General features: G+C 50.7%; 1 protein-coding gene across 1 annotated transcript; it reads left to right on the forward strand.

The window, feature by feature from the left end:
* Nucleotides 1-2,795: 2,795 nt before the first annotated feature.
* CSRP1 (cysteine and glycine rich protein 1) lies at nucleotides 2,796-26,481 on the forward strand. The gene is made up of 6 exons (XM_030818665.1): nucleotides 2,796-2,985; nucleotides 13,675-13,787; nucleotides 19,638-19,806; nucleotides 21,000-21,129; nucleotides 24,633-24,726; nucleotides 25,220-26,481. The coding sequence occupies exons 2-6, from the start codon at nucleotides 13,676-13,678 to the stop codon at nucleotides 25,294-25,296; spliced, it is 582 nt and encodes a 193-aa protein (XP_030674525.1). The 5' UTR covers nucleotides 2,796-2,985; nucleotide 13,675; the 3' UTR covers nucleotides 25,297-26,481.
* The last annotated feature ends 874 nt before the right edge of the window (nucleotides 26,482-27,355 follow it).

The raw sequence follows: 27,355 nt of genomic DNA on the forward strand, positions 1-27,355 counted from the left end.
ACTCAATCCCAAAGCCCTTCCTCATCCCTCAAGTCTTCTTTATCTGCAAATGTGCTATCTAAGACCAAGCCCAAGTAACTGGCAGCAGGCTGGGAGAATAATATAGTCAGAAGGTGAGAGGTTCTGGAAAAACACCAAACAAGGCAGGTCCCCCTTGGCTTCCTTTATCTGTAGCTCTGCGTAGACAGCTCCTAAGACAAGTGACCTGACAGTCTTTGGGTGGAAAAGCGGGGTGACCATCTGCCCTGGACTGCCTGAGATAGTCCTGTTGCCTTAGTGTAGTTATGAATACTACCACATACCACTTACTATCCAAAGCACTCTGGTTTAGATGACACATTGTACAACCACTCTGTTTACAAGGTGCTTCAAGATCTGGGAGAAATCCAAGTGTGACTGCAGCGACTGCTCTTCTTTTCCTGGATCTACCCTAAAGCCATTTCACAGCACAGGTTGGCATGTCCTCACAGGGAAATCTATCAACAGTCCCACGACTCCAGAGAGGACAAACTCAGACCAAAGAAGGAAATGTAGGAGTTTGCCCTTTTGTAAAATCCTGGGCAAAACTCCGAGGCTCATCTCTCCAAGATACCGAGAATTGAAAGGAGAGGGGGAAATCCCATGGGTTCGCCATCTTTGGGCGGAAGCCCTCGGTCTCTCACACTGATGGTGGTTCTGCAGTTTAATGTACCTGTCTAACTATTGTTTGGTCAGTGCAGCCGTGACCGGAAATTCTTCTGGTTTCTCTTCCTATATCTTGGTTGGGTCAGATGAAGATGGCCCAATCTGCAAGAAACACTGGTTGTGTGCTTATAGACATTTTAATCTTAGAGGGCCTTGTTTATAGGATGGACCTGGCCAAAGGAAAGTTGTTACTTATGGTAGAAAGCAAGAAAAACCTAGATAAACACTTTTTTTTTTTTTTTGAGGCACACTCTTGCTCTGTCGCCCAGGCTGGAGTGCAGTGGTGCAATCTTGGCTCACTGCAACCTCTGCCTCCCGAGTTCAAGTGATCCTTCCACCTCAGCCTCTCGAGTAGCTTGGATTGCAGGCACACACCGCTGCACCTGGCTAATTTTTAAAATTTTTTTGTAGAAACAGGGTTTCACCAGGTCTCGAACTCCTGGGTTTAAGCAATCTGCCTGCCTCGGCCTCCCAAAGTGCTGGGATTACAGGCATGAGCCACAGTGCCTGGCCACATACTTCATTTTCTAGATCATAAATAAGATGCTTAACTTTATTCCTGGCAAAAAGTTGATTCAGCAAACCAGGGCTTTAAGTGAAGCCGGTTGGGGCCTGAACCTTTGACACCTGCCCAGGGTGGAAGACGTAGCAGCTGCATCTATGGGCCACCTGGGGTGTAGGGTGACCAGCTGCCTAGCAAACCTTCAAGGGCCTCCCAGCAGTGAACTGCTATGGGCATTAGGAGGCTGCAGGAGTTCCTTCTGAGCATGCTCTGGAATACAGTAGAAAGTTACACACAGAGACACCCACACAACATTCGCAATCACACTGAAGTGTACATCCAAGATCTGAGTGTGGTTTATTTCCCATCACAGTCTGCACCCTGAAAATAATGGAATCCAATCTTAGAGAATAAGACAACACCAGCCCTTGATTTCCTTTGGTCTTAAAAATAAAGTAAACAAGTTGGCAAAAACCTACAAACTACAAGACAGGGCTTTGTTTCCCGAGGCTCTCACTCCTTCTTTACTCCTCCTGTTCCTGGAAACATCAGTTTCTCTTGCAGATTCTTCATGTTCCCCCAAATCCAAATTCACAAGTTCCCAAAAAGGGCTGTGCTGCTTGCTTGTTGCACCACAGGACAGAGTGGGGCCAGGAGGAGGAAAAGAAAATGGTGCCTCCCTTTACAGCCTGGCTCTCCTTCCCTACCTAGGCCCTTCTTGCCAGAGGCTCCTGGGGAGCTCCTTCTCTGTCTAGAACATTGGGTTTCTGGGCTGTTTCCCATCCAGGAAAGGGGTGAGGGCTCTCCTCTGGCCCAGGCAGCAGCTCTGGAGGCTGTGAGCTTCTCTGCCCCCTGAAACGCCTCCACGGGGCACTCAGGAAGGGCTGGGGACTGGATGAGGAGGTGGGGACAGAATGCCCCCTGGAAACTGCCCCAGGGGCAGCTTGAGTGGCCTGAGCCTATGTCTGTCCTACTCAAGGTTGGAGCCCCAGAGAAAAGCCTCTATGGATGCACCCACTTTTCAGAACTGCTGCTTTTGCGGGAGAACACCTTTTTCCAGGTGTTGTCCTTAGGATAGCAGGGAAGACTGGGAAAAACTGAGGGGCAAGAGCTGTTGGAGGGGGGAGTTACATTTATTGAGTGTCTATTACATGCCGGGTGCTGCTGAAGGTCTGCGGGTCCTACAGGATCTCCTTTTAGCCCCTCACATCCCTGTAGATTACACGCCGTTCACAGACGACCCTGAACCCAGAGGGGCTGTCTAGGCCCAGGGCCCAGCTAGCTAGTGGATGGGCAGAATCAGACCTGCCCTGGAAGGGTCTGTCTTACCCTGGCGCCCAAGATGTGTCCCTTACCCTCTGCCACCAGGACATGTAAATTCGAGACACCCCTTTCGTTAGGGGCTCAAGTTTATCATGGGTGTGACCTCTAAGGTCACATCTCCGCCTTCTCACCTGACCAACAGGAAACTCCTGAAATGCCCCTCGCAGGTGCAAGACGTTTTCCGCGGTGGCAGCGACAGGGCGCACAGTGAGACCGCAGCTCGGGGCACCCCCAGAGTCGGCGACTCCTGCCCCCGCCCCTGCCGGCCGGGCCTTCCCGGGGCCTGGGAGGGCAGCACCGCCGGGCTTCGCGCCATGACATCAGCCCTGGAGTGGTGCAGTGTGCAAAGCCCACTGGTTGGCGTGGCCCGGGACACGCCTTCCCCGGAGCGGAACAAAACGGCGCGCAGGCCGGGCGCACCCAGCCGCCACTTCCGAGAGCGCCTGCCGCCCGTGCGCTGCCGAGCCAGCTGCCAGGTGAGTGCGCCCTGGGCCGAGCGGCTCTGCCCGCCGCGGAGGGGCGCCTGGGCACGCGCTCAGCTCCTCCCGGTCTTGCCAGTCCCGCCGCGGCCCCGGGGCTGTCGCAGGCGGGGAACTGTGAGAAGTGACCGCAGTTAGCCCGGGCAGTGCTGCTCTTTCCTGGAGGCACTAGGTCCCTCCCCATCCCCGGCCTTCCTGGGCTTCCTGGACAAAGCTGACTTCCGCGTGTGAGTGACCCAGGGCGACCCGGCTCCCCGCAACCGCCTGCAAGTAGGGCAGAACAATCGGCGATTCTGCGCGCCACTGACGCTCATTGTATGGCAGAGAGATGAGGGCATCCGTGCCACCCCCTCCCTCACCCTCCTGCTGGGGAGAAAATGCCCGCGGGCGGGGTGGGGCAAACATCTGGGCCTGACCTTGGACATCTGTGTCCCTGAGCGCAGGTGTGAGTTTTCCCTCTTGTGAAAGAACTGCATGGAAACCTCTCCACTCCAAATCTTGGTGCTAGGTGGTGATGGTTACTGAAACCTGAAAGAGCCTGCAGTCAGTGTTTTGTGGCCTCACTCCTTGAAAGCTGGGGAGTGATAAAGGGACTGGTATTGAGCACATTTAAAGCAAATCACAATGTGTTAGTTAACAATCAGCCCTCTGAGGCAGGTATTGTATCTACTGGTACAGACTAGAGAATACTTTGCATGCTTCTGATTCTGGTGCTGTCGTGAACTAACCAGGACCCAGGAATCGGCCGGAGCAATAGTGGGCTCAGGCTCTGCCTAGAGCCCTGGGCTGCAGCCTCCCACCGGCTGTTCCCTGAGAGTGAATGAATGGGCAGGCTCTCCCCACGCTGGGATACTGTCACAGAAATCCACTGGGCCCTGGTAGAAAGGGTATCAGTGTATCATGAAGAGGTGGCTTGGGGTCTTGGTGGGATTGTTTGGAAGGCAGAGTCTTGACTCTTGGATTTGCCACTTAACATGCAGGTTTCCTTGGACAAACTATTTAACTTCTCAATGCCTCAGTTTCTTTCAGGGATGCTACTTGGGGAGTGTGTTACACAGAACCTCCAACACAGGAGTGATCTCTCAGTTCTGTCTTTCTTGTCCTCCCCTCATCCCTTCCCTTCCTCCCAGAAGCTAAGGAGGCTGGAGGTGCTGGCTGTCTCCCTCTGTCCTCTCAGAGTGCATGTTGGGGATTTTCCCCAGGTGGGATTTGGGGATGGGTACTGAGCCTCCCCTGCTCTCACTCAACTGCTGCCTCCTGACTCTCTAGCTGGTTTCTGGCTACCTCTTTTGAGAGAGACTGTCCTCAGCCCTGAGCTGCTGGTGGGCAGCTTTTACCCATTGTTTCCTAAATCCAGCCTCCTCCTGCTACGGTCTTCCAGGGAATGACTCTTTGCCTTGGAGAGGATATCCGGGGCGGAGGCAGTCAGACGAGGAAGGAAGTTTATCCTGCAGACGGTGTAGTGTGGGTTAGAGGAGAGGGAGGAGAGAACCATCTGCAAGGCCTGAGATGCCCGGGATGGAGGGTATGTGGAGGAAGCAGGAGAGAAACTAAAGAGAAGGCCTGCAATTGGCCTGCTAATAAAATGGGAAAAACGGGGGTGCTGTGGCCTCGTTGCCTCTGGTCTGTCTTAGCACCGTCCTTCCTGGCCCAGGTGTTTGCGCTTTTAATTGCACACATGTGCATCTGCCTCTGGAGCTAGTGAGTCCTGACTGGGCCAGAGTTGCAGCCTGGGAGTGTAGTGACACTTGACTGGGTGATCAGTAAACATTTGATGAATGAGTGGGGTAGCAATGGTCTTTCAGCTGAGTTGGCCTACTGGATACTCATAAACCTTGCAAATAGTTACTAGCCAGTTTTTCCACTTGGCATAGGTTTTTTGGGGGGTTTTTTGGGGTTTTTTTGTGTGTTTTTGTTTTGAGGCAGTCTTGCTCTGTCGCCCAGGCTGGAGTGCAATGGCGTGACATTGGCTCACTGCAACCTCTGCCCCTGGGTTCAAGCGCTTCTCCCGCCTCAGCCTTCCAAGTAGCTGGGATTACAGGTGTCTGCCAATACGTCCAGCTAATTGGTTGTATTTTTAGTAGAGATGGCATTTCGCCATGTTGGCCAGGCTGTTTTTGAACTCCTGACCTCAGGTGATCCACCTGCCTTGGCCTCCCAAAGTGTTGGGGTTACAGGCATGAGCCACCGCGCCGGGCCTGGTTTTTTTTGGTTTTTGTTTTTGTTTTTTAGAGACAGCATCTCACTATATTGGCCAGTCTGGTCTCGAACTTCTGGCCTCAAGTGATCCCCTCCCTGTCCCCACCACCACCTCGGCCTCCCAAAGTGCTGGGATTACAGGCATGACCCGCTGCGCCTGGCAACATAGTTTTTATTCACTGTCCATCTCCTGGTGTGGGAAGCAAATTGGGAAGGCTTTTCTGGCAGGTTGTTAAAAGTTTTAAATATTTATGTAAGCCTAGCTTATTGTGCAACGTTGGCTTGCTAGATGAAGACACATGCGTTAAATATTTTGGGATCCAAAGAGGTGCTAGTGAGAATAAAAAGACTTTCCTCCAAGTCAGCCATTTGGCTTTACTCAGGCATATTGTCAAATATCAAAAGAGACACAAAACTGAATGATAAGTGTTAGAGTTGGCCTCTCCTTAAGATAAGGATAACCAGATATCTGCACTTGCGGTGTACTAGGCAGTGTAAGAAATACTTCACATGTGTTATCTTGGACAATTTATGAGGTAGCTACTGATGCTCTCCATTTTATAAATGGAGAAACTGAGGCTCAGAGGTAGTAAGAAACTTGCTCAGGATCACAGCTGATCAGTTGTGGAGCTGCCATTCAAACATAAGCTGACTGTTTCCAAAACGTATGCTCAGTCACTACCTTATTATTTTTCTTTGCTCCTCTACATTTCCTTTTTCCAGATCAACTCACTAAGGAAATATCTGCCATTTGTGAAACACATCAGCTTTACAAGGTGCTTTACAGTGGCTTATAAACTATTTAAGGAAGATATCTTTCACCTGGATGGATCAGGGTTAGAACTCCTGACCTCCGGGTTTTCAGTCTGTTGCATGGCCAGGTAGGAGCAGAGGGGACCCCTGAGAGTTAGTTCCCAGCCACTAATGGATATGCTTTCACCAGCTCTGCATGTCTGAGTTTCAGAGCCAGGTTTGCAGAAAGAAAAGAAGCCTGGAAAAGAGCCTGCTTGAGAAAGAGAGAGAGAGCTAGTAAAACTTGAGGGGAGGGCAGAGAAGGTGAGGTGGAGGGGTCCTGGGTTCTGACTGCTGTTTCTAGTTGTCAGAATTTATATGGTAATGACGTGCCTGTACTACGCAGCTCCCCAGGAATGTGTCTGGCGCCAGCACTGAGGAATTCCCATGTATGGTAAAGTGTGTAAATACGGGGGCAGCTAGCATTTCCAGACTCTGGTATTTCCAGTGCTTCCCCAGGGCCAGAAGGCAGCGTCTGAGTCTTCAGCGGTGACAACAGGGGAAGAAATGGAAGGTTAGCAGCTGGAGCTCAGCCCCAGCTAGGCAGCCAGCACCCCCTACCCCCGACTGTGTGCTTGGCTTTCTTTATGCAGGGGTGGCGTGGCTTGGTGCTTCCTGGGATGCCAGCTGCAAATGACCTGTGTTTTTAAGGCCTAAGTGCTAATGTGTTTTAACTTTTTAAAAATTAATCAAAGAAAAATCATTCAGACCATTTTGTTCAGCATGGAATAACCAACATCATTACAGATCTGGATAAAAGCAAGGAAACCCCATCTGTTAATTTGTCTGTGAGGCTTTATTATAATACAGGATTTCCTGTAGAAGTTTTGAAATACTACAAAGAAGTCATCGACCTCCATGTCTACCTGTGTTGACCTTCAGACTTCTTTTTTTTGAGAGAGTTTCGCTCTTGTCCCCCAGGCTGGAGTGCAGTGGCACGATCTTGGCTCACTGCAACCTCTGCCTCAGCCTCCTGAGTAGCTGGGATTACAGAGTGCACCATCACACTCGGCTAATTTTCTTTCTTTTTTTTTTTTTTTTTTGTATATTTAGTAGAGATGGGGTTTCACGCTGTTGGCCAGGCTGGTCTTGAACTCTTGACCTCAAATGATCCGTCCACCTCAGCCTCCCCAAGTGCTAGGATTACAGGAATGAGCCACTGTGCCCTGCAAACTTCTTAGCTCCAAGAGTAGGGAGTCTGCTCTAGAAGGCATTGGGGGCAAGTGGGGAAAGGGAGAGACATGTACCGCCCTTGTCAGCTCAGAGTCTCACAAGGGCCACTGGACATCGATTTGAAAAGAGAAAACTCATACAATAGAGAGAAGGATCCCTGACCTAGAATGACAGTCAAGTTCTGAAGGCCCATGGGGCCTGGATTGATGATAGCTCAGTGATGCTGGTTCCCTTCTCAGAGAGGCGGGTCATGTGCAGGGTTCCCAAGGAAACATGAGGTGGGATGTGCAAAGCTAAGGCCAAGCCTGCCCCATCTCCATGGCAGCCATTCTCCCCCTACCCATGACCCTGACCTTCAGGAGAGGCTGATTTCCTGAGCTCTCAGGTGTCACCTCTAAGACTTGGCTCTGAGCCCTGACCAGCGGGGCCCCCTCCTTCTCTCTCTGCCCTCAGCTGCTCTCTGGATACTGGGGCGTGGAGGCAAAAGCTGAGCTGCAGATTGGAAGGTTTGCCAGCCCTCCTGTCCACCTGGCAGATACCAAGCAGCTCAGCTAATGTGAGGGAGCTAGATAAACATCTGACAGGTTTCTACTGGAGCAAGTGGGTTGGGACTTTAACCCTGTGCCGTCAGTCACTCTTTGGCCCTAGGGAATAAGTGATTTTGGAATGGGAGAGATGGGATTTTTCCACTGGAGAAATAAAGATATGGGATGGTTTTGAAGGGTTTGATAAGAAGAGGCTTGCCTTCAGACACTGGTTACTGGCAGTTAGGGATTTTACATCTCTGCGATGGTTCCTTCAACCTGTCACCTGGGCCGGACTTTTTTTTTTTTTTTTTTTTTTTGAGACTGAGTCTTGCTGTATTGCCCAGGCTGGAGTGCAGTGGCGCAGTCTCTGCTCACAGCAACCTCCATCTCCTGTTTCAAGCAATTCTCATGCCTCAGCCTCCTGAGTAGCTGGGATTACAGGCGCCTGCCACCATACTCAGCTAATTTTTGTATTTTTATTAAAGATGGGGTTTCACCATGTTGGCCAGGCTGGTCTCGAACTCCTGACCTCACGTGATCCGCCTGCCTCGGCCTCCCAAAGTGCAAGGATTACAGGCGTGAGCCACCGCACCCAGCCGAGCCTGACTTTCATGAGATTTGGGGTGACTGTGAGAGTCTGTGACCTTTTTCTTCTCCTTTTGCTGCTGCCATAAGAGCTGCCACCTTGGCTTTCTCGTCTCAAGACTGAGGATCTGGGTATGGTCCTAACTGGGGATCTGGGTACAGTCCTAATGGGACAGCCAGGCTAGGAAGATGCAGCAGCAGACACAGCAGGCTTCTAGCCTCCAGCCGTTTCAGGAAAACAGCTGACCAGGTGTTTCCAGCCATTCAGTAGAAAATTCAAGCTCTGTTCTCCATTGAGATGGTCAACAGAGTGAAATGGGGCATCACAGACAGCTCGGGGGAGCTAAACCCCAAAGAAGGGCAAGTAACTTGTCCCAGACTCATTCGCTGGGCTGGCAGATGAATCAGGAGTTCCTGGCCCTATTTGGCGTGTTACTTCTTAAGCCTTGTTCCTTCCATATGTGGACTAGCTACATGTGGAGAGCTGGCCCACATCTAGCAGTGTGGTGTTGAGGTATGACTGGGCCAGTCATGTGAGTGGTAGTCAGAGGGGTGGGCACTTACAGTGTGCTGGCCATCACTTCCATACCTCCTCATTTAATCCTTACAGCTCAATTTTAGGGAGTCCATATATGGTCCATTTTAGAGACAAGCAAATTGACACTCAGAAAGGAAAGTAACTTGCCCTAGACCATTCAGCTAGGAAGGGGTAAATCCATATTGATTGAATTCCAGCTCCTGTTTTCCTAACCATTGACCTGTACAGCCTGAACTCTGACCTCGGGAACTTCTCTTGTCCCAGCCTTCTGCAGGGCCTCTGTCCCCGAGAGCTAGGAAGGCATTAAGAAGGAGCCAAGTGTCCCTCTAAGGCACTCCATGAACTCTGAGAAACAGGTTTCCTTTTAAGGCAATTCGGCCTCCCTACAGGCAGAATTTGGCTGTTGGAGAGAAGGGCAGAAAGGGAGGAGGTAGAGTGAAGACTGAGCCCCGCCTGTTGCCAGGGTTCCCTCCTGCTGAGCCTCTTCCCCACAGGCAGGGTCACCTGGAGGGGTCCTCTTGTGGGCAGAGGGGGACAGGACCTCATCCACAGGCACTGCCTGAAACTCTTCCTGGCTAGGGATAGAGTCATCACTTTTCATTTCAAGGCAATAGAGCCCTGTCCTTTCACTGGGCTCTTGAGGGGAGACCCCCCACCCTTGCCCTAACTAAATGACCAGCCTTAAAGAGCAGCCTAGCTAAGAGACGTCCTGAGCAGATTTTCCTTACTGGCAGGTCCTTGGGTTTCACCCATTTCTCCGCCCATGTTCCTGATTCCCCGGGACCCTGCTGGATGTGGGCCCCTGACAAGGAGCCAGGGAAAACAAGGGGAGGCCTGTATGGAGCTGTTCGTCTCCCCCAGAGGGAGAAGGGCTTTTGTGTCTGTAACAAAACAGTGCTTGGAACTGGCTCCCAACCATGTGGCTAGGGGAATTTTCCTCCCTTAGGGGTGTTCCTAGGGGCCTGAGTATGTCCCCTGCTGGTTCAGGGGGTTGGAAAAGGAGAAGGCCAAGGAAGAGGGCCAGCATTGATGTATTGTATGCCTATCATGAGCAGCCCCTCTTAAATACACAACGGCCACAGCATGGTGACTGGGACCCAGAGGACTCAGAAATAGATGAGTTTGCATTAGAATCCCAGGTCTACCTCTTCCAGCTGTGTGACTATAAGCAACTTGCCTAACCACTCTGAGCCTTGTTTGTCTTGTCTGTAAGGTGGGCATACATTCTTTATCTTCGGATAATGAGGATGAAATGAGATGGTGCGGCTGGGAGTGGTGATTCATGCCTATAATCCCAGCACATTGGGAGGTCGAGGCAGGCAGATCACTTGAGGTCAGGAGTTCAAGACCAGCCTGGCCAACATGGTGAAACCTCATCTCTAACAAAAATACAAAAATTAGCCGGGTATGGTGGTGGTGGCGGGCGCCTATAATCCCAACTACTCGGGAGGCTGAGGCATGAGAATTGAACTCAGGAGATGGAGGTTGCAGTGAGCAGAGATTGAGCCACTGCAGTCCAGTCTAGGTGACAGAGTGAGACTCCATCTCAAAAAAATAAAGAAATGGGATGATGCAGATGAGCCATCTGATGCATAGTAGGCATTCAGTCCATGGCAGTGTGGGTGCCATGGCTGAGTTCCAAGGGTCACACTGAGTCACCTTATCAGAGGGAGAAGAGAGCCTGTGTGGGTCTGTACCACTGGATACATTATTCACAAGAGCTTCCCAAGCAGATCCCCCCTCACATCTCACTGGCCAGAAATGGTCTCAGCCTGTTCCTGATCCAGCCACTGGCAAGGGAATGGAATCTCCATGGTTGGCTTAAGGGACACAGGCTCTGTTGCTCCATCTGGGGAAGAGGCATCTCCCCAGTCATTCAATGGCCTGAATAAAATTGGGGTTGTGTAGCAAGGAGGAAGGGGGAAATGGCCGATGGTTAGGCCGACCATAACACACATTGCTGATTGCTGTTCCTGTCTAACTGTCCTTCACATTGTACGGTTTTCAGCTCCAAACCTTTGCTTGACAAGGGCAGCTAGCAGTCCTCAGTACAGAAAGAGGCTGAAGGAACAGTGCAACATCAGAGGCTGGGAACGGGGACTGTCCCTGGATCTGGGGGCTCAGGCTGCATGGGTTATCTGAGGAAGACAGAGACAGGGATGTGAGCAGTTAGAGAAATTCCTGTGGGGCGTGTCAGCGATGTGTGGGAGTCTGAGGAGGTGCGGCTGCTCCAGAACCTGGGAAAGGGAGAACTGGGCTTATGCAGCAGGCATGGTCTACCTAGATCCCCAGCATCACTAACACCACTTCCCCACAGTAAGCTCTGCCTCTCAGCCTGCACACGCTTACCAAGCACCTCCACTGGGAGCCAGGCTCTGCAGAGATTCACCATGCAGAGAAAATGGCCCCAGAAGCTGTGGCTTTCAATATTAGTGCATCCTTCATTCATTCCTCAGCTATTTCCTGGCCACCTATGTGAACAGCCACATGTCAAGTGCTATACAGGGCATGGGGACAGAGTGGTGAACGTGACCTGGATTCCTTCTTGAGCTGAGGCCCGTGTCACCCTCAAATGGGAGCTCTCCAGTAGTGGAGACTGTGTCTCCCTCTGCCCTTGACATTGACTCTCCAGCTGCTGGTGCAAGCCCTGTTACCAGGAGGGTGGGCTCTGGTTGCCACATCCCTGTTTTCAACATTTCCATGTGACAGGTTCCGTGAGCTCTCTCCTTAGGCTCCTTTGCCTCCTGAGGCAACAGATCCCTCTGACTCCCAGCCCCTTTATTTCCCAGCACCTCCCTGCATCCTTTACTTACCATGTCCTGGGCAACCCCTGACACCAAGCCTGTACCCACTGTAGGTGGTGCTTTCTATAGCCCTTCCCTCATGAAATTCTGTTGAAAGAGCTGGAAGGGTGGTCTTCCTCCTTGAGCCACGTCTGTTGAGTGAGCAAGTGAAATGGAAGGAGAGAAGCAGGCCCCATCTGTTCTCCACACTCACTAGTGTTACCTTCTGTGCTGCTCTGTAGCCATGCAGGCACTGACCTGAGGCATCACCTGGACTTCTGTGTGCCGTGTATGTGCCAGGCACTGTGCCTTGCCTTTGACATATCATATCTCATTTAATCACCAGACATACTCGGTGAAGTCGCTATTTTTATCCTTTTTTTTTTTTTTTCGAGACGGAGTCTTGCTCTGTCGACTGGGCTGGAATGCAATGGCGCAATCTTGACTCACTGCAACCTCTGCCTCCCAGGTTCAAGCGATTCTCCTGCCTCAGCCTCCTGAGTGGCTGGGACTACAGGCAGTCTCCACCACACCTGGCTAATTTTTCTATTTTTAGTAAAGACAGGTTTTCACCATGTTGGTCAGGCTGGTCTCAAACTCCCGACCTCGTGATCCACCCGCCTCAGCCTCCCAAAGTGCTGGGATTACAGGTGTGAGCCACTGCACCCAGCTTTTATATTTATTTAACAGATACAGAAATCAAGGTTTGGAAAGACTGACTATCTTGCCCAAGGTCACACAGCCAATGAGTGGCAGGATCAAGATTGAGCCAAACCTACCTGGCATCAAGACCCCAGCTCTGAACCAACACCTAGAGCATCTCAAAGTTGGTCTGGGCCACCTGCTTTGTTTGCCTGGGGTGCCTGTTAAAAATTCAGATTCATGTACCTCATTCTCTCAAGTACCTCATTCTCAGAGGTTATAATTCATTAGATGTGGGGTGGTGTTACTAAATCTGATTTTGCAAAAGCCCCTCACTCTGAAGCTTGATAACTTACCTCCTGCTTTTTTTTTTCTTTTTTTTTTTTTTTTTGAGACAGAGTCTTGCTTTGTTGCCCAGACTGGAGTGCAGTGGTGCTATCTTGGCTCACTGCTACCTCCGCCTCCCAGGTTCAAGTGATTCTCCTGCCTCAGCCTCCCGAGTAGCTAGGATTACAGGGGCGCACCACCACACCCGGATAATTTTTGTATTTTTAGTAGAGATAGTATTTCGCCACGTTGGCCAGTCTGATCTGGAACTCCGGAACTCCTGACCTCAGGTGATCTGCCCACCTCAGCCTCCCAAAGTGCTGGGATTACAGGCATGAGCCACCGTGCCCAGCTCTGCATTTAAAAAATAAACCAAAAAAACCAAAAAACTTTTTTCTTGTGGTGAACTATAGCTTATATACAAAAGTGTGCACAAAACCTACATGTACAGTTCAAAGAATAATTATAAAGTGAGCCCCCATATGACAACCACCCCAACTTAAGAAGGAGAGCATTGCCAGGCAGTGCCTTGCCAGCCTCCCTGGTCTCCCAACCCAGTCATGGTCCCTTCCCTCTCTTAGACGTAACTCTTCTAAGGTAAAAGCTTGTGATCATCATTCCCTTGCTTTTCTGTAGTAATTTTTCCACCCATATTGTCCATCCCTTGACAATATGAGTTTAGCCCATTTGTGAATTTCATACAAATGGACTTGCATTTTCCCAGCTGTGGTCTGTCTGCTTCTTCCCTTCCACATTCTCTTTGAGATCCGTCCATGTTGACGTGTGTAGGGGTAGGCAGTCCATTTTTATTGCAGCCTTCTTTATAAAGCCTGTTTCTTCTGCTGATCCACATCCTTTAGAGTGCCTAGCACAGGGCTGAAAATGCAGCAGCTGCTCTGTAAAGACCTGTTGATTAGATTGGGGGGAGGAAATCCCTGAGAACGTGTGAGGCTGCTGTCGAGAGCTAGCAGAAAGTTCTCTGCCAGGCCTGGTGGCCCCCCAGGCATTCTGCCTTCGTCTTTCTCCCCTCTGGCTCTGGCTGTTGCATTTCTGTCATGGACAATCTGAGATGTTTCCATCTCCCTGTGAAATTAATTCCCATTTCTGTGTCCCTTTTCAGAATGCCGAACTGGGGAGGAGGCAAGAAATGTGGGGTGTGTCAGAAGACGGTTTACTTTGCCGAAGAGGTTCAGTGCGAAGGCAACAGCTTCCATAAATCCTGCTTCCTGTGCAGTAAGTACGCCCCAGGCCCTGTTGCTGTTGCCTTGGACACCCTGGATGGGCCTGCCCCCACAGGCTGGGCCTGTCAACACCCCAGGGAACTGGTCTCATGGGATTTAAACAGCTTGACATTTGGCTGAAGCGCAGCTGGGCAGGGAAACACTTCAGGGCCTCTTTGTTCCGTTCAGAAGCTTCTTTCTAAGGGATGAACTGGCCAGAGCGGGTCGGGGTGGCAGGCATTCAGGGGCTGAAAGCCAAGCTGTAAAGACTTGGTTAAGAAAACTTTCCACTCAGCTCTCTCTTCTCTCTCTCCCTGCCATGATTTCACCATTTCAGAGGAAAACATTTTCAGCCCTTTGCACCTTAATTATCTCTTGTTCAAAGGCAACAGAGGCCACAACCTCATGGTGAAGCTGAGTCTGGAGGAAGAGCGGGGCTCCTCCTTCCTCAGCCCCTTGCAGGCTGGCCCGTTCAATTCTTCACTTCCCATTCCCACTCAGCCTGGGATGAGAGGAAGAGGGAGTGCAAAGTTCCCTGATATCTACTCCTAAGAAGCCAGAGCAAGGTTTGCTCCAGTCACAAGCCTAGATGAGTAAGAAATCAGACAAAGAATACCAAGCAACTGACAGAGGTCAGGTCGACCCAGGGATCCTGACACCATGATGCTGCACCCGCTGGTACCTGGGCCAGGTGATGTTTCCAGAATGTGTGGCAACTTGGCGAAGCCTCTCCTCAGGTTCCTAAATGAGTTGGTTCATTGTGATCAGAGCAGAAGGTCTGGGTTAGAAGAAGAGGCAACTTCAGCAAGATGCATTTTCTTTCCTAAGACAGAGTCTCACTCTGTCACCTAGGCTGGAGTGCAGTGTCTCACTGCAGCCTCCACCTCAAATGATCCTCTCACCTCAGCCTCCTGAGTAGCTAGGACTACACATGCATGCCACCATGCTTGGCCAATTTTTAAAAAAAATTTTCAGAGAGACAGGGTCTCCCTATATTACCCAGGCTGGCCTTGAGCTCCTGGGTTTAAGCAATCTGCCCGCCTCAGCCTCCCAAAGTGTTGGGATTACAGGTGTGAACCACTGTGCCTGCCAAGGTACATTCCCCATGAAGGTAGGCAGAATGGATGGTAGAAGAATGTCTTAGTTAAAAAAGATTCGCTGTTTATTATCTGTGTGATGATGGACAAGTTACTCAGTTTCTCTCTGGTCGAGTTTTCTCATTATTATGGTGGAGGTAATAATAGTTACCTCATGGGATTGTTGTGAGAATTAAAATGAAAGAAGCTTGTAAAACAAAGCACTTAAAATAATTATGAGTGTTGAAGAAATGATATGCACACACACACACACTCACACTGCTGAGGGATCTATAGCAAGAGGGTGTGATGCAAAGAAGCCCTCACCAGGGTCTGAGGCCCCTGAAGATGGGGAGATCCAAGAATGGGGTCCTGTCTGTTCTGTATTACATGAAGCAAAGTTTCATGATTTGTGCTCCAGAGTAGGATACAGATGGGCCAAGAGCCACCTGTTCAATGGACGTTTGCATCTCTGCCGTCGCTAGGCAGACCCACCTGAGGCCACCCCGCACAGGGCGGCAGGGGCCCCACATCCTGCTCAGCCGGGCCTGGAGTGACAGCTCCAAGGCTGCGTCTGATGAATGGGGAGTAAACAAGGTTTAGTGGAGCTTTGTTGGCTTCCAGCCTGCAAAGGCGGCCAGAAACAGCAGCGTCTTGTTATCAGCAGTTCACTAATCTTAGGAATTTCCAAGCCGTTTATCTTTCCAGAGGGAATAAGAGAGAGCTTGGTGCTGGCTGGGAAGGGGGTCTAGGTTGCTGTGGTCCTAAGGGCCCCCTCTTTGCTCTCGGATGTTGCTTAATCACTGACCATAAGGGGTCAGCTGTGGGCGGGAGTGCCTGCCTGCAGACCTGTTTACGGAGGAGTAGTCGGTCAGAGGGTTGAGGGAAGTCAAGAATTCAGGAGGTGGCATAGGAGGGAAGGAGCAGGGCCTGGGGCAGGGTGTGAGGGGCGCTGTGGATGAGAAACAGTTGTAGAAAGTCAGGCTGGGGAGCAGGGCTCTTGGGGGAGTGCGGGGGTGTTATGCAATGAGCAGCCGCAGGAAGCAGTCTCAGGTCACGCTAGGGTCTCAGGGCCAGTGCAGCTCTTGGATATCAGAGCACCAAGTGGACCCCCTAGCATTGCACATGTCCCAGCAGGCTGAACCATCTCCACAACTTGCTCATTCATCATGCCTAGCACAGCACCTGGCACAAAGTGGGTTCCTGACAAAGATTTGTTTATGAATGGAAGGAGCATCATTTCTCTTTTCCAGTGAAGCGGGTGATAAGTGTTCACCCCATTCAGGGTGCCCACTGAATCAAAGGACTTTCCCTCCCGAGGAAGGGAGAGGCTAGCCGGGTCTGGGCCAAGGGCAGTAAGGGCCATCTTCCTCATTGGCCAGGCCTGGATGGGTCCCCCAAAGCAGTTGTGACCATGTGGGTTCTTGGCTCCATATTCTACTCAGCTTGCCCACCTACATGCCTGTATTAGTCTACCCTCATGCTGCTAATAAAGACATACCTGAGACTGGGTAATTTATAAAGGAAAGAGGTTTAACGGACTCACAGTTCCACATGGCTGGGGAGGCCTCACAATCATGGCAGAAGGCAAAGGAGAAGCAAAGGTATGTCTTACATGGCGGCAGGCAAGAGAGCTTGTGCGGGGGAACTCCCATTTATATAACCATCAGATCTTGTAAGACTTTTTCACTATCACAAGAACAGTATGGGGGAAGCTGCCCCCATGATTCATTTATCTCCATTTGGCCCCACTCTTGACACATGGGGATTATTACAATTCAAGGAGAGATTTCGGTGGGAACACAGCCAAACCATAACAGTGCCCTTTCCTGAGGGTCTGAATGGGCAGGAGGAAGACATGATGATGTCATAGGCAAAGTTGGGGAGAATGACCTCTACCCTGGGCTTGGCCTGGGAGCAGGGACTGAGAGGGCCTACAGTACACTCCCGTGGTCTTGAAAGGGGCTGCCAGATCCTATGAGCAGGTGGTGGTTCAGAGGCTGGTGGGAAAGCTCAGTTCCGTGGCTGGGAACCTGCCCTGAGGTTATGTGCCCATCTCTGAGCTGTACCCAGCTCCCTCCTGGGGAAAGTGGGTTAAGCAGCCAGCCCTGAGGAAAGAAGAGCTCTGTAATGGTGGCCGATAGAACAGGGCCCCACAGGTTGGCCCTGGGCTGTTCCCTAGAATCCAAGAGCACAGGGGAAGCTCACGGAAGCCTTGCACACGTTCTGACGCCTGCGTCTCCTCACCCGCAGGCTGAGGCTTACTGTCATTTTTCACCCTCTTGGCCCCACATGTGTGGCCCACTGGAGGGGAGCCATGGCTGGCAGAAAGCAACCAGGTCTGGAGGTCAGGGGCTGGGTTCTGGCCTGGCCCTGCATCTGGCCAATACGTGATCTGGAATTGTTTTGTGGGCCTTGGTTTTCCTTCCAGAAGCAGAGAATCATTCTCCATTTCTGAGTGATGCAAGGGGGCTCTGACCTCTCCCCTGGGGCTGCGTTTTCCCTGTATTTCCAAGCAGCATCACAAGGGCCCACCAAAGTGGCATCTGGAAGTATGTGTTTCCAACAAATCCAGTCTTTTTTTTTTCTTTTCCCCTTATTGGCTTACCATGATATGGTAGAAATTTATTCAGGCCTGCCTTCAAAATTCCCCTTGATTGAGTCTTTGGTGGATCTTACAAGTGAGCTGCAGAGTCTCTCAGTACATCACCTGGATGGAGGTAGACGGGCAGAGGGCCACGATGGTCAGGATTGGGCCTCTGGGAGAACAGAAGGCTTAGGCAAAGCAGAAAGGAGCAGGGAGGTCCTCGGCAGGGGAGCCATCTGGAAGATGTCAACTTGCAGGCCCTGAGGTCTGCCCTGGGCCGAGTTCCTGGGTCTCCCACTGGAGAGATCAGCCAAAAGACACCTCTGTTCCCCCAAGCACTCTTATCTCTGCTTTCTGCCTTCTCTCTGGTCTTGGAATTTTCAGTTCAATTGGGATGTTACAGGAAAACAATTCCAGGCCAATTCCTGACTTCCCACCCTAGAAAGGAATGTTGGAGCCCTTGGCCTGTGGTTCCCTCTCCCTCCTTCTTGGGAGCTGGGCCCCGGGGGAAATGGTGGGAAGTTCCATATTTGGATGGCCCAGAGTGCTGGAATGAGATAGAGATCTCCAGGGCAGGACAAGAGGGTCCTTATTTAGTCTGAAGTCTCCAACCTGGGGCTTAGGGTGAGAGAGGAGCTGGCAGAGGGCTGGACCCTTTAAAGGCAAGAGAATGGCAGTTGCAAGGAAAGGAGCTGAGAGCTTCTCCGAGGGTGGTAAGAGGCATGGCTTCTCCAGTGGTATCCCTCAGTTTCTATGTTCAGGACATGTTTGAGGATGCGTCCAACTGAGATGCTGAACTCCAATATTTAAGGAATATGATCAAACTGAATTAGGATTACAGGACAAGTAAAGAAATAGAATGCAGTTGAATCTCTTGAGAGGAGTATGTGAAAGTTAGAAGCAACGATTTCTTGAAGCCGGGGCCTGTCCCTCCCACTTCCTTGTCTCCTGATGGTACTAACTTTATATAATACTAATAAGAGTAGCCAACATTTATTATGCACTAGTTGTATGCAGGGTATTGTGCCAAGTACTTCACATGTCAGATCTCATTTGATTCTCACCACCAGCTTTTGGGGCAGACATTATTATGTTCATTTACAAATGAGGACACAGAGGCTGGAAAGGCAAAATAACTTGCAAATGGCTGGAAAGGGAGAGAGCTGGGATTTGATTCTGGGCAGTCTGACTCTTCATGACCCCAGGCTCTGAACTGCTTTAACTTTATTTTCATTTTTAAAAGTTTTATTTATTTATTTATTTTTAAATAAATAGAGACAGGGTTTTGCCATCTTCCCCAGGCTGATCTCAAACTCCTGGGCTCAAGTAATCCTCCAGCCTTGGCCTCCCACTGCTGGAACTACAGGCATGAGCCACTGTGCCCAACCCAAACTGTTTTATTCTGGATAGCTGGGCATAGCTCCCCTCTGAGATTAGCAGGATGAAATATGAGGCCCACAGCCTTTCCAGCTCAGACCATTACAATCCCTAGTTCCTCCCATTCCACTCTCTCTTACCCCAGGAGTCCGAAGTTCTTCTCAGTGTCTGACCCTCACTTCTTCCTGTGGTAAAGTGATTTCTGAGATTAGAAACTTCAAATCCTCTTGTGAGTGGCATGAGCTGCATCTCATTTCAAAGCCCACCATGTTGGACACTTAATAAATGTTAAACATTTCTTATGGGGTATCACATCACCTGCATCTGCCCCCATTGGCTCCCTGCCAGCATGCACAGATAGTCTCTTCTGGATTCCACTGTTGAAGGCAGGAAAACTCTGCCCTTCTTCTTTTCTTTTTTCTCCTCCCCCATTGGGACATATGGTCTCTGTTGAGGGCAGAGTGAGGAACCTCAACAGGCGTCCTGTGGCTTGGGGTCAGCCTAGGCTGTTGCCTCTGAACCCTGTGTTGCACTGCAGCCTGAGGAAGTTTGAGGGTACAGAGGACCGAAGGAGACACCCATGGATTCCTGGAAGAGGAACTGGTGTTGGCCAGCATTTCTAGAGTCGGACATGCACATCTCATCCCTCTGTCCTCCCACCCACTGGCCATCCCGCCTGCCTCCATTTCTAGACAGTTCCTGAAAGATCAGGATATTATGTATGCAAAGAGCCCAGAGAGCTTCAGCTGTAGGAAGCTTGCAATGAGCAAGAAGCTCACCCCAGCTTCAACTCACTGCGTCTGCTTCCCCTTCCCCTCCACAGTGGTCTGCAAGAAGAATCTGGACAGTACCACTGTGGCCGTGCATGGTGAGGAGATCTACTGCAAGTCCTGCTACGGCAAGAAGTATGGGCCCAAAGGCTATGGCTACGGGCAGGGCGCAGGCACCCTCAGCACTGACAAGGGGGAGTCGCTGGGCATCAAGCACGAGGAGTGAGTAAAAGATCCACTCCCAACTTTTTCTTGAGCTCTCTCCCCCACTCTGTATTAGGCCTCATGCATATTTACAACCATTTTTGGGTAAGCAATGGAAGGCTCAGAAAACCACTTATTTAAAAGGCAGTCACAGAGCAGTGCCTATGTGTCAGGCTGCTGAGGAGCTGGGGATTCAGCAGGGACTAAAACAGGCTGGGCTCCTCCCTGCAAGGAGCGTGCATTCTATATTTGTATAAGGGTCAGAGCTGGGAGGGGCCCCAAGAATTACTTAGTCCAATTTCCTCTTTTTTTTTTGTTTTTTTTTTTTAAAGGGAGTATTGCCCTGTCGCCCAGGCTGGAGTGCAGTGGTGCAGTCTTGGCTCACTGCAGCCTCTGCTTCTTGGGCTCAAGTGATCCTCTTGCCTCAGCCTCCCAAGTAGCTGGGAGTACAGGCGTGTGCCACCACACCCAGCTAATTCTGTATTTTGTAGAGACGTGGTTTCACCATGTTGCCTCCTCTTTGTATAGATGAGAAAATCCAGCCCAGGCTCAGTGACTTGCCTGGGGTCCCACAGCTAGTGAGTGTTGGAGCCAGACCAGGGGCTCAGGGCAGCACCGTTGCCACACCAGCCTCACTCTCAGCCCTGCTATCTCTCACTACTGAGGAGAAGTCATTTCTCTTTCTTGGAAATGCCATAGGGTGTCATCAGCCCCACCCCACCCCCCTCACCCCACGGCACTCCCTGGCCTCTGGGTAAACAGTGGCTGTTGGCGGTCAGCCTGGCTTGCTCCTCGACCTGGGGAGGTGGACGGAAATGATGGATGAATCACCAAGTTTCAGCCGAGGTCATTGCCCCAGTGGGAATGATTCATCAGCAGATTTCTCCTGTAAAGAATCTGATAATAGACCAGCTGCAGGAATGAGGGGCAGAGGGGAGCGATTCTTAGCAAATGGGCTGTTAAATGATTCTGGGGCTAACTGGGTGACCGAGGGAAATATGATGTTACAATGGAAATAACATTGTGCTGAGGCTTGGTTTGTCCATCTGTAAAATGGGAGATGACCCTAGAGGCCCTAGCCTTTGTGACTTTGGCAGAGAGGACTGCGCGCTGCTCTGGCATGAGATGAAGGTAGGGTCATGCCCTCTCAGTGCCAGCCCCACCTGTACTTACAGTGTAAGTCACCTCACCCCATGCCCTTCTCCATGCAGAGCCCCTGGCCACAGGCCCACCACCAACCCCAATGCATCCAAATTTGCCCAGAAGATCGGTGGCTCTGAGCGCTGCCCCCGATGCAGCCAGGCAGTCTATGCTGCGGAGAAGGTGATTGGTGCTGGGAAGGTAAGGCGGCTGCTGGGCATGAGAGGGATGGGGGGAGATATCTTCCTGAAATGTGGATTCCAGAACTTTTAAATTGGTGACCCTAGCTCTGCTCAGGGCAGCCTGAGAACTGGGGTTTAACCTCTTTGTCCCTGTGGGTTGCATGTACCTGTGCTTTCCAGTCTCCAAGGAGCTCATATCAGCCATGAGCAGTAACATTCCCAGCATTGATGGACAATGGGCAATTCATAGGGAGTGGCAATGATCAATATGTATCTCTAATATAGGAGAACAGAAAGTAAGGTGATGTAGGTGGGCTGCAGAGGGTCCACAAAGCCCTGATGATTATATACAAAGTTTCACGGGAACCTGTCTGTTTCTTAGAAGAAGATCCATAGCTTTTATTAGATTTTCAAAGCATTTGTGATCCCAAAAATATACATTCTGTTTCATGGGATGTGGACTCCCAAATACCCCCAGGGCAGAGATTTTCAAGGTTCAGACCTATCAGAGCCTCCTAGGAGGCTTTTTTCACACTGTTTAGAATTGCCACACATGCCCTTCCCCCATGATATTCTGACAGTAGCCCCCAATCACCAATGCACAGTGAGAATCACCATAGCAAACCAACAGTTCCCAATTGAGCCGATCACTTCCTTCAGATAGGCTGCAGTACAGAAGAGGCAGAACTCTTGCCCCTGGGGTTTGCAGTGTCAGATTAGCAGTCAGAAAATCACAGAAGAGATGTCTTTCAGCTGTGAGGCCAGAGAGGCTTTCTGGAGCATCACGTGAAGCCTGAGATAGAAAAGTGACTTGGCCAAGATCACACAACAAGGTTATGGAATGCCTGGGCCTAGAGCCCATCTTCAGCTCTTCTGGATTCAGGTTTTGGCTTTCAAGGCTTTTTGACCTTGAGGAATGGGATAGGGGAATGGATCAAGAAATGTTGAGCAGCTAACACTTAGGCCAATGTTAGACTCTCTACTCTCACAGTCATGGTCGGACGGAGATGGGGTTTAGTGTCCATGTTGTACAGATGAAGAAACTGGGAGTCAGAAGGATTACATGATTTGCCCGGATCTGCTAGCTAGGAAGGGGCTAAGCCAGACTCAAGCCCAGGTTTGTCTGACTCCAAAGCCCTTGCTCTTACTGCTGTTACTACTACTACTGCTCTTACTACTGTTAATGCTACTTTGGGCCATTTAGCCTCTTCGAACCCATTTCCAAGGCTGCAAAATGGGAAGAGATTGTTAATCCTAGCACCGTGATTAAGAGCTTGGACTCTAGACAGCCTGCTTTGAATCCTAGTTTTGCCATTTATTGGCTGAGTGACCTTGGGAAAATTTAGCCTTCCTAAGCCTCAGTTCTGCAGCTCTAAAGTGGGCCTGGATGGTGGATGAAATGCAAAATGGGCCAAGTAATGGTCCCTGACAAATAAGGCGGTTTTTTTGTTTGTTTGTTTTTGTTTTGGTTTTTGGTTTTTGGTTTTTTGGCGGAATTTCACTCTTGTCGCCAGGCTGGAGTACAGTGGCGCGATCTTAGCTCACTACAACCTCTGCCTCCCGGGTTCAAGTGATTCTCCTGCCTCAGCCTCCCGAGTAGCTGGGACTACAGGCACATGCCACCACACCCAGCTAATTTTTGTATTTTTAGTAGAGATGGGGTTTCACCATGTTGGCCAGGCTGGTCTTGAACCAGCCTGGACCTCACAATCCACCCACCTCGGCCTCCCAAAGTGCTGGGATTACAGGTGTGAGCCACCACACCCAACAAGGCAGTTTTAATGATTAAATGAGATAATACATGTATAACATGCAATGTAGTGCCTGGTATGTCCTCGGTACAGTTTTGCTATTGTTATTATTATTGTTGTTTATTTTCAGGGATTGTTATGAGGTCACAATGAAGATCCTTGCCATTGACTAAAGGATATGAAAACAGGAGACATTAATAATATTATTAAGTTGGGTTTTTTGTTCTATCTCATTATGAGAATATAAAATTATTAAGAATAGCTAAGAATCACTATTTCCATTACTTAGGCAGGCTATAAGGTAAAGTTAGGGCTGTACTAAGGAGTAGGATAAGAGAATTTTGCATTCAAGTGGAAAAGGTAGGGAGAAGCCCCACCTTTCTATTGCTTCACTCAAGAAATGTTGAGCTGGGAGTACTTTTGGGTGCTTATGAATGAGCAAAGGGATTCAGCTTATTTTGGCAGGGAGGTGGCTAGGAAATATGAGGAGAAGCGTTGGTCTAGGTGTGATTCAGTTTTTCTCCAGCCTAGAGAGCTTGGGGTAACAGCCCCTGTTTTATAGAGGAGGCAGCAAAGGCTGGGTGACTACTGAGGTTGCACCGGCACTGACCTAGACCCAGGTCCCCCCATTTCAGCTCTTTGGAGGAGAAGCCAATGTGCGAGGTTAGGCAACCAGGAAATCTGAGGGGATGAATTTCCTTTCTCATCCACCAGCCTGGGCACTGGGAGTGTCTTTGCCCTTAAAAGGCCTTGTTTTGTCTTATCTGACTACTGCCTGCCTCTTGCTTTTCCTGGGTTAAGCAGAGCTGTCTACGTATCAGCCTCTTAGCCTGCCCAGCTGTTGATGGGAGCTGGCTGCTGAGAAGTCTGTCTGTGCAATGTCCCATCACTGTGTACAAACTCGGGCCTCACTTTTTTTCTGGGAGAGCTGTTTGCCCTGTGTTACAGAATGGATGTGAGGACTAGATATTTAAACATATGGTGCCTGGCCACAGAGAAGGTATTTGTGATTGGATTCTCCTGGACCAGCCCAGCCTCTGAAGTTCTAGAATTAGGTGCCTCCTTTGCCCAAAGGCTATCAGCTATTGGAGGGTAGGGTGGCACTATGTCCCTCACTGGGTAGCTGTGAACATTAACTGACTTCACCAGTGTAGAGTGCCTGGCACAGGGCCTGGCACAGAGGAAGCCAGAGTCAATGTTGTCTAGTATCACTTTGGAAGGAGAATAAGTCTATGAAATGCATTAAACTCAGCAGGGAAAGTCCTAAGGAGTGTAGTTTCTCCAGGGGCCACAGAAGACCCTTTGTGTCTCTATGAGAGGCCCCAAGGCAACACAGGGCAGAGAGGTCTTCCCGGTGAGGGCTGTTCAAGTACTAAGTGACAGTACCAGGAGGAGTGCAAAGCCCTGGCTCACACCACTGATCTACTGGCAAGATGGGTCTGGAGAAGGCTCGTCTGGCCCAGCCAGTGGGGGAACAGCTACCTTGGTGTTAAACCCACCCCCTCGCCTGCCTTTTGTGGTACAGCTGGTGACTCTAATCATCAGGCCATTGCAACATAGCATGGAAGATGATGCGAGGTGGCATGTGGTCCCTGGCCTTCTCCCTCTACTGACTCGCACCATGGACCATGTCCTCCCAGCAGCACCAGCTGAGCAGACTTCAGAAGTGGCTTGAGCCCTTATACCATGGTTATGTCAAAGGGAGTGGGCCTGGGGTGGAGGGTACCCTCATCACTGGTGGCAGCCATTAACTATTTCTTTCCCTGCCTAGTCCTGGCATAAGTCCTGCTTTCGATGTGCCAAGTGTGGCAAAGGCCTTGAGTCAACCACCCTGGCGGACAAGGATGGTGAGATTTACTGCAAAGGTGGGTGTTTTCACTTCTAATTGAGGGTCAGGAGGCCCAAGGGGGTAGGGGGGCTAAGTAGTTTTGCCTTTGCTGAATGTAAACTAATTCCTGGCCTTGGGATCCAAGATCCTGAACATCTAGTATGATTCCTTCATTGTACAGATGAGGAAACAAGACCAGAGGGGGAAAGCAACTTGGCCAGCATCATCTGGCAAATTGAAGCAGGCATAGGGCTAGACCCTGGCTTCCTAACTCTCAGTCCAGTGTTCTCACAGCAGATGATGCTTCTATAATTTTGGTGGCAGGGGCAATGGGTACAGGGTAGAACCAAGAGCCTCTTCGCTATTTTACTATTGAGATTGGGGTGCTGTGGAGGTGAGGGGGTGCCAGTGGACCTTCCTTCCCTAGCAGTCTGGCTGGGCAGTAGGAGTGGGGATCTTCAGCAGGAGGGTGGGTGGTGTGGCTGGGGGTGGAGGAGGAACATGCCCTTATCTCTCTCCTCTCTCTGCAGGATGCTATGCTAAAAACTTCGGGCCCAAGGGCTTTGGTTTTGGGCAAGGAGCTGGGGCCTTGGTCCACTCTGAGTGAGGCCACCATTACCCACCACACCCTGCCCACTCCTGCGCTTTTCATCGCCATTCCCTTCCCAGCAGCTTTGGAGACCTCCAGGATTATTTCTCTCTCAGCCCTGCCACATATCACTAATGACTTGAACTTGGGCATCTGGCTCCCTTTGGTTTGGGGGTCTACCTGAGGTCCCACCCCACTAAAGGGCTCCCCAGGCCTGGGATCTGACACCATCACCAGTAGGAGACCTCAGTGTTTTGAGTCTAGGTGAGAGCAGGCCCCTCTCCCCATACCTCACCCCACAGAGCTCTGTTCTTAGCCTCCTGTGCTGCCTGTCCATTATCAGCTGGCCAAGACACCTGAGGACACATCTTGGCACCCAGAGGAGCAGCAGCAACAGGCTGGAGGGAGAGGGAAGCAAGACCAAGATGAGGAGGGGGGAAGGCTGGGTTTTTTGGATCTCAGAGATTCTCCTCTGTGGGAAGGAGAGTGGGCTTCCTGGTGTCCCTCAGAGTAAGCCTGAGGAGTCCCAGCTTAGGGAGTCACTACCGGAGGCACAGAGGCACGCAGGTGGGGTCCTAGGAGCCCCCGCTTCTCCAGGCTTCTTGCCTTTGAGTCTTAGTGGAACGGATAGCCTCCCACTAGGACTGGGAGGAGAATAACCCAGGTCTAAGGACCCCAAAGTCAGGATGTTGTTTGATCTTCTCAGACATCTAGTTCCCTGCTTGATGGGGGGATCCTAATGAAATACCTGAAACATATACTGGCATTTATCAGTGGCCCAAATCTTCATTTATCTCTGGCCTTAACCCTGGGTCCTGAGGCTGCGGCCAGCAGAGCCCAGGCCAGGGCTCTGTTCTTGCCACACCTGCTTGATCCTCAGATGTGGAGGGAGGTAGGCACAGCCTCAGTCTTCATCCAAACACCTTTCTCTTTGCCCTGAGACCTCAGAGTCTTCCCTTTAACCCAAGACCCTGCCTCTTCCACTCCACCCTTCTCCAGGGACCCTTAGATCACATCACTCCACCCCTGCCAGGCCCCAGGTTAGGAGTAGTGGTGGGAGGAAGGGGAAAGGGCTGGTGGGCCTCACTGCTCCCAGCGACTGAAAGGACAACACTATCTGGAGCCACCCACTGAAAGGGCTGCAGGCATGGGCCGTACCCAAGCTGATTTCTCATCTGGTCAATAAAGCTGTTTAGACCAGAACTCTGGTGTCCAATCCTGTGTCTGTGGAGCTGGGAGGGAACTCGATGGGAGCAATCAAATTAGCAGGGGCTTTGGGAGGCTGAGGCAGGCGGATCACCTGAGGTCAGGAGTTTGAGACCAGCCTGGCTAACATGGTGAAACTTTGACTCAACTAAAAATAAAAAAAAATTAACCAGGCATGGTGGCGGGTGCCTGTAATCCCAGCTACTTGGGAGGCTGAGGCAGGAGAATCTCTTGAACCCGGGAGGCAGAGGTTGCAGTGAGCTGAGGTCACACCATTGTACTCCAGCCTAGGCGACAAACGCAAAACTGTCTCAAAAAAAAGCAGGCAGCCTGATGGAAATGAATCAAAGTGGATTCGTTCCTGCTTTTTCTAAGGACCAATTCTCAGTATCAATTCCAACTGAGCCACACTGTCTGAAGTGACCCGACCAGCCAAACACCACTGGCTTGTCCTGTCTGGTCTCCACCCCCAAATCTGGGCCTGGGAATTGCACGGACTTTGGACTTGGAGGAGCTCAGCTAGGCCCGAAAACTGTGCTCAGAACTTCTCCCAGCTTGGAAAGCCCCAGCCTAAGAGGGAAACTCAACCAGAGGAACTTTCACGTCAAATCTAGAAAGCTCACTTCTGCCTAGGAGGGGTGTGGTGGAGGGGCCTGGCTCAGCCTGCTGTTAGGGGCCCCACAGCAAGTCCGTGGAAGGCCACATTTTTTTGGAAATAGGCTCATGTGAGGGGTTGTGGCATCCTTCATCTTAGGTGTACCTGCCTGATGCGTTGGGGCTGTGCTGCTCTGCTTCAGCCCTTCTCGAAAATGTGCCCACACTAAGTTTTCAAAACAAACCAGATGCTTTAATAACAACAAGGCCTCTTGTA

Source organism: Nomascus leucogenys, chromosome 9, assembly GCF_006542625.1.
Source record: "Nomascus leucogenys isolate Asia chromosome 9, Asia_NLE_v1, whole genome shotgun sequence".
NCBI classification, from domain to species: domain Eukaryota; kingdom Metazoa; phylum Chordata; class Mammalia; order Primates; family Hylobatidae; genus Nomascus; species Nomascus leucogenys.

Coding starts and splice junctions, on each gene's coding strand:
- CSRP1 (XM_030818665.1), top strand. CDS start 13,676: ATGCCGAACTGGGGAGGAGGCAAGAAATGTGGGGTGTGTCAGAAGACG. Junction 21,130..24,632: donor AGGTGATTGGTGCTGGGAAG/GTAAGGCGGCTG, acceptor TTCCCTGCCTAG/TCCTGGCATAAGTCCTGCTT. Junction 24,727..25,219: donor TGGTGAGATTTACTGCAAAG/GTGGGTGTTTTC, acceptor CTCTCTCTGCAG/GATGCTATGCTAAAAACTTC.